The 5,753-nt window shown below is 31.8% G+C and overlaps 1 protein-coding gene across 1 annotated transcript; it reads right to left on the bottom strand.

The window, feature by feature from the left end:
- Positions 1 to 2,226: 2,226 nt before the first annotated feature.
- LOC128215545 (uncharacterized) lies at positions 2,227 to 4,817 on the bottom strand. Its single transcript, XM_052922231.1, has 2 exons — positions 4,351 to 4,817; positions 2,227 to 4,089 (listed from the first exon to the last, which is right to left on the bottom strand). Exons 1-2 carry the CDS (start codon positions 4,426 to 4,428, stop codon positions 3,226 to 3,228), a joined length of 942 nt encoding a protein of 313 aa, XP_052778191.1. The 5' UTR covers positions 4,429 to 4,817; the 3' UTR covers positions 2,227 to 3,225.
- Positions 4,818 to 5,753: the final 936 nt, after the last annotated feature.

Below are 5,753 nucleotides of genomic sequence, written 5' to 3'. Positions count from 1 at the left end.
GTAAAATCTTAAAAATAGCAATTTAAGCAATAGGATGAGAGTAAAGTACTGATATGATCTGAACATTTCACTAGCAGATCCAGTGGAGCGCACATGGCGCTTGCCCCAGACACTACAAATTTACTTTGTGTTTCAAAACATCTTATTAATAATACAATACGCTATATTAATATATCAATAAAATACACTATTTTGTTGAAATTGTTGGACTTTTCATGGGGGAGTGCCCCATACAAAATTTTAAACAAAATAAATTTCGTTTCTGAGGGGAGCATGTCAAAGTTACCACTAAGTTACGCCCCCTCTAACGTCCAATCCCGGATCTTCCCCTGATATGATCTGTACATTTATATAATAACACATTAAGATTATAATCTGGATTTAGTAGCGAGACATAATATGAGCTTCAAAGCTTCCTTTTCCAATTCTGTCGTGAATGTTTTGTTTTGTGCATCATATATCTATCTATTTTTCAGGTATAATTACTACAATAAATCGGTTGTTTTTGCTCATACTTTATATGTGTGAGTATTGAAAATGTTTCATTGAAATAAATATTGTTTATTTCATAAGAGAATAGTACGAAATTATTTTCTTTTATACTATCTAGCGAATACAAATGCGAACTTTTCTTAAGTTCCACTAAACGAACCTTCCGTATAATCATGTTAAAGTCCTTAATTTTGTTTATGCTCGTACTTTGTGTGACTGAAGATTGAAAATGATTTTTTTTAAAGTAGTATTTGCTTATATCATAATTTTATTAAGAGAAAAGGACAAACTAGCGAACTTTTCTTAAAGGTCTACCAAATGAACCTTTCGTATAATCATGTTAAAGGTCATACATTTAAAGGTCTTAGGTTTCTGATTTTTAGTCGACGATAATATATTTGAAAGAGAAAATTTGAAATCAGTGTCAAGCTAGCCGAATATGCAAACATAAGTAACAATTCGTTCACAGTACATGTTCTTGATCTTAATGTTTGTCTGAATATGTTTTAAAATGACATTTGATAAAACGCACAAAATCTAATAAAATCTTCTTTTGTAAAATCTGGTCAACTCCTGACTACCCAAAAACATTTCACAAAAATGTATGTTTACCCCCAAAAATGGTCGTTCCTCAAAACTAAATAAAACATGAACTTTTGAAACGTTTTAATTTTTGGACTTCCCCACCCACTTTTGCGATGTGGATGCTGCCCTTACGTTTTTTCCTAGCTTAACTTAAGTCGCTTTCCTAATGTTAATATCTTTTTAGTCATATGAAATAAAAAAAACTAAAAATTCCAAAATACATTATTCTATTGACCTTATTGAAAAAAAAGAATCCTTTAATGTTAAAAAACACTTCTTTACATTTCTTTTCATCTGACTTGGACAATTTTAAGAAATTGACCTTAGTTAGGAAATGACTGAGGAAGTTTTATGGATACCGCCCCTGGGCCGTATGGTGCAAACAATATTGTTTTAATACTAAATGAGCAGAAACAGAAATATATGTATAACATCTATCAATATAAGTGAATATAAAGGTTTGCGCAAATCAATTTAAAACTCTTCTCCCTGTTAGCCATCCTCGTGCACTTTATTTCCCGCCAAGACTATGCAGGATTCTTACTTCAAAACATAAGATTTAAAATGTTTACATTTTCAAATTTAAAACGAAATGTTCCTTTGATAAATTTAACGATGACGTCCTTTATAAAACCATCGTGAATTTCAGTTTAAAATTTCTTGCATTTGTGTTAATGATTGGAATTGGATATTGAAAATCAAATTCCAATTATATTGGAAGATTATATATTACAATTATTAATTGCTGGTGAAGCAATGGCCGCCCACTGGTGAAGCTAGTCGATGTTACCATAACATTGTTATTTTATCTACGTCTTCAAGCAATTTCTTAAAATACGACACAAATAATAATAATAATAATATTAATAATAATAATAATAATAATAATAATAATAATAATAATAATAAAAAAAAAAAAAAAAAATAATAATAATAATTATAATAATAATAATAATAATAATTATTATTATTATTATTATTATTATTATTATTATTATTATTATTATTATACATGTTTAATAATAAAAAATAAAATAATAATAATTATAATAATAATAATGATAATAATGAAAAATAAAATAAAAAATAATTTTATAAAAAAAATAAAAGTAAAATAAAAAAATAAATAAATAATAACAATAATAATAATAATTTATTTTAATTTATTATTACATAATTACATGTTTCAACGATAAAACATCATATTTTCAATATGGCCTTCTAATACAAAACATAATGACTACAGCTTTACACAATTCACACATGTATACATACTTTAACATGTTATTCAAACTTCATCAAAAACGTTTAAGAACAAGTCATATAAAGCATTATTTCTTAAATCTTAAATATTGAAGGTAATGTTGAAATAGGTCGATAATTGTTTGGGTCTTCTTTAGAACCTGTCTTGAATATTGGTAACACTCGTGCAGTTTTTAATTTATCAGGAACTATTCCTTTCCTGATACTATTATCTATGATAGAGGTAAAAGTTGGTGTTATTATATCCCCACATGTGTTGTATATTTTGTCTAGTAAATCGGGACTTAGAATTTATGAAACAAAAGTTGAAAGAAACCGAAACAAACGACCAGTTTAGAACAAGATTATTTTCCCGTATATTATTCCTTAAATATTATATACGACACAATTTTTTTCGAATGCTCTATTACATGTTTTCTTCATTCAACAAGACAGGATTTTCTCGAATGCATGTACAGACACAATTATCAAATTATGAGATTTACGGTTTAGTATAATTTTTCAGCAGAGTTACTAGTTAAAACTGAACTATAGCTATTTGCATATGGTTTCTTGATTTATGGCTCTGGTAAAAGTCACAGCAACAAAACAAACTGCTTGTTTTTTAATATAAATGAAATGCCACGTATGTAATACAAGACAAGTGTACAATTGTGTTTAACATATAATAGTAAAAGTCTCTGCAACAGATCAAATTGCATGTTTTATTGATGGAAAAAAATGCCCCGTTTGCAATAAAAGGTATTAGTTATTAAATTATTTAATACAAATGATCGAAGTACAAAAAAGTATTGTATTTGTTATATTAATGTCATTACCTACTTACTATCCCTAAGGTATCAATTCCAAGAGTTCATACACCGTACATACATACGTACTAAACCACTAGAAATGATAAAATTCCGTTGAAACCAAATCTTGTTTCCCCAGGTTTCCTGTTGACGCGCGCCGTTTTTCTTGGTCAAACTTTTCCGGATATAAAACAGTCGAACCACTTTGTTCCTTTTTTGGTATAGGTGGCAGCGGGCGGGTCCGTCTGTCGTTCAAATTAAGTCTTTGCACATTTCTTTGAGCCCTTTTTGCCATTTCTGTTCCGACAGACCCCGCGCGTATCCGGTGACCGTTGACCGATGAATCGCTGTGGACAGAAGACGTCAATCTGTTCGGATGAAGGCTGTTAGTGGAATGTTCGTTCAATCCATCGGAGGAGCTAGAGTGGTTGGACACCATGGACATGCGGCGCCGGGTTAGCCCCTGAAAAGGCCGGTCCAAATTTTCGCCGGTTTCCTGCGAATTTTCGCGCGTGGTTGTCCGCGGCGAGCGCTTGTCGGAATGCAGCCAGGGACAACCAGCGATGTCGCCGTCTGTTGAAGACACAGAGACACGCCGAACGTTTACCCGAGGAATTCCGAACGAAAAGAAATTATTGTCCATCATTTTCTTCTCACGTTTTGTATCCTCATCGTCGGTTTCCGTAATGGCGGAGGGTCCGTATTCGTCTTTAACACGTTGTCCGTGAATGGACATGTGGCCCCGGAAGAACTCTGGTGTTTTTGTGTTTGCCGAAAGGGTGAGGATCTCCGCATCGATGCTGTTTTTCCGGCGGTCATTGGACGCGAGGAGGTCGTTCATTTTGGTCCGCCAATCCATCCAGTCTTTAAGCATCTGGTTCTGCGAAGGCGGCAGTCTGTAGTAGTCACCTTCCTCATCATCTTCCGCTATATCTGGGTTACCATGGCGGCGGAGAGCCTGAGGATTAAAATAGTATCTTTGATTAAGTGTCACAGATCATATATATATATATATATATATATATATATATATATATATATATATATATATATATATATATATATAGAAATTATTATTTGTAAATTGTTGCAATGCTCTAATTAGGTATTAAAAAATTAAAGAACTTAAAAGTACTGGCGAGCTATCGTTTCATGCACAGAATACGTGGCAGGCTTTCGTGATATATCATAAACACACAACTAACGAAGAAATACATACCTCTAATTGTTCGATCTCTTCGTCATCTACATCTTCCGGCTCTTCAATTGTTATCTCGGGTACGCCACTCATTCCCATTCAGTGAGGCTGGCGCGCGTATTTTCGTATATTCCAACAGATTTTAGCCTTCCGTTTGCAGCAATAACTTAACAAGCGAAATTTTGTTCGTACAAAATTAGCAAGTGCATTGGTACCAACAACTATAGACAATATTTCGGTAGAGAAGAATTGCACGGTAATCCTGAATTATATCCAGAGAAGTGTTACAGCCATTTTATTGCTATTGAAACGCGACCAACAAACAAGGATTATTTGAGTGTTCTTTATATCACTTTCCTACAACTGAACGGTGTGAAATGACAGTTCAATTCAACCAATGTAGATCACTCATCGCTCTGTAAAACTTTGTAATTAAAATTTGCCCGCATTGTTACTATCTATGTAGTTATATCGTTTGTGTTTTAACCATCCATGAAATGACAGCTCACTGCTTAAACAACATTGATAAACTGGTATTGAACAAGTAACTCACCCATGAACATTATGCGTCAAATACTTTTGTACTGTCGAAGTGTTGATTTTGACTCTACGGATGTATGGCGAAATCTATAAAAATGATATAAAAAATGTAAAAATATTTCATCCGAACCATTATGAGAATACCATCCTAAACCTGTTCGTTAATACGTTTTTAAAGGTAAATACATTTTGAAAAATAATTACCTATCCAGCCTATCAAAAAGATATTAAACATGTTTACTTATTTTTCTTATTGCTCTGCTTAGATGCAAATAAGAAACATATTACGAAATAAACGTTTACCGAAACGATAACAAGTATATCACAAACCCGATCGTCTAAGTGTGATGCTCAAACAATTGTCAAATTAAAATCAGACATAAAACCCCTCAAAATTAGTGCATTCTTTATCGCAAAACCAATTTCAAACAAACAAACGAAATGCAGCACTAATTTATTACCAAAGCAAACCCGATTGTAAAATGTATCAAACGAAAACCGATAATCAAATATATTTAACGAAAACCAAAATAATAGTCAAAACAAAATTAAACACAGAAATAATCGCCAAAACAAGTATACCGCAGAAATTATTGTCAAAACAAAGTTAAACACAAAAATAATAGTCAAAACAAAGTTAACCGCAGAAATAATAGTCAAAACAAAGTTAAACACAGAAATAATAGTCAAAACAAAATTAAACGCAGTAATCATCGTCCAAAACAAATCTAAACCCAGAAATAATAGTCAAAACACAGTTAAATTCAGAAATAATAGTCAAAACAAAGTTAAACACAGAAATACTCGTCAAAACAAAGTTAAACACAGAAATAATAGTCATAACAAAGTTAAACGCAGTAATCATCGTCCAATACAAAGTTAAG

The sequence above is a fragment of the Mya arenaria genome, chromosome 13 (assembly GCF_026914265.1).
Source record: "Mya arenaria isolate MELC-2E11 chromosome 13, ASM2691426v1".
In the NCBI taxonomy this organism is placed as follows: domain Eukaryota; kingdom Metazoa; phylum Mollusca; class Bivalvia; order Myida; family Myidae; genus Mya; species Mya arenaria.
Note: the sequence above shows the minus strand (reverse complement) of the source record. Positions and strands in the feature narration are given on the sequence as shown.

Excerpts from the sequence above, each read along its gene's own strand:
- LOC128215545 (XM_052922231.1), bottom strand. The coding sequence starts at position 4,428 with ATGGGAATGAGTGGCGTACCCGAGATAACAATTGAAGAGCCGGAAGAT. Across the intron at positions 4,090-4,350 it reads AAGAGATCGAACAATTAGAG|GCTCTCCGCCGCCATGGTAA; the intron begins GTATGTATTTCT and ends TTTAATCCTCAG.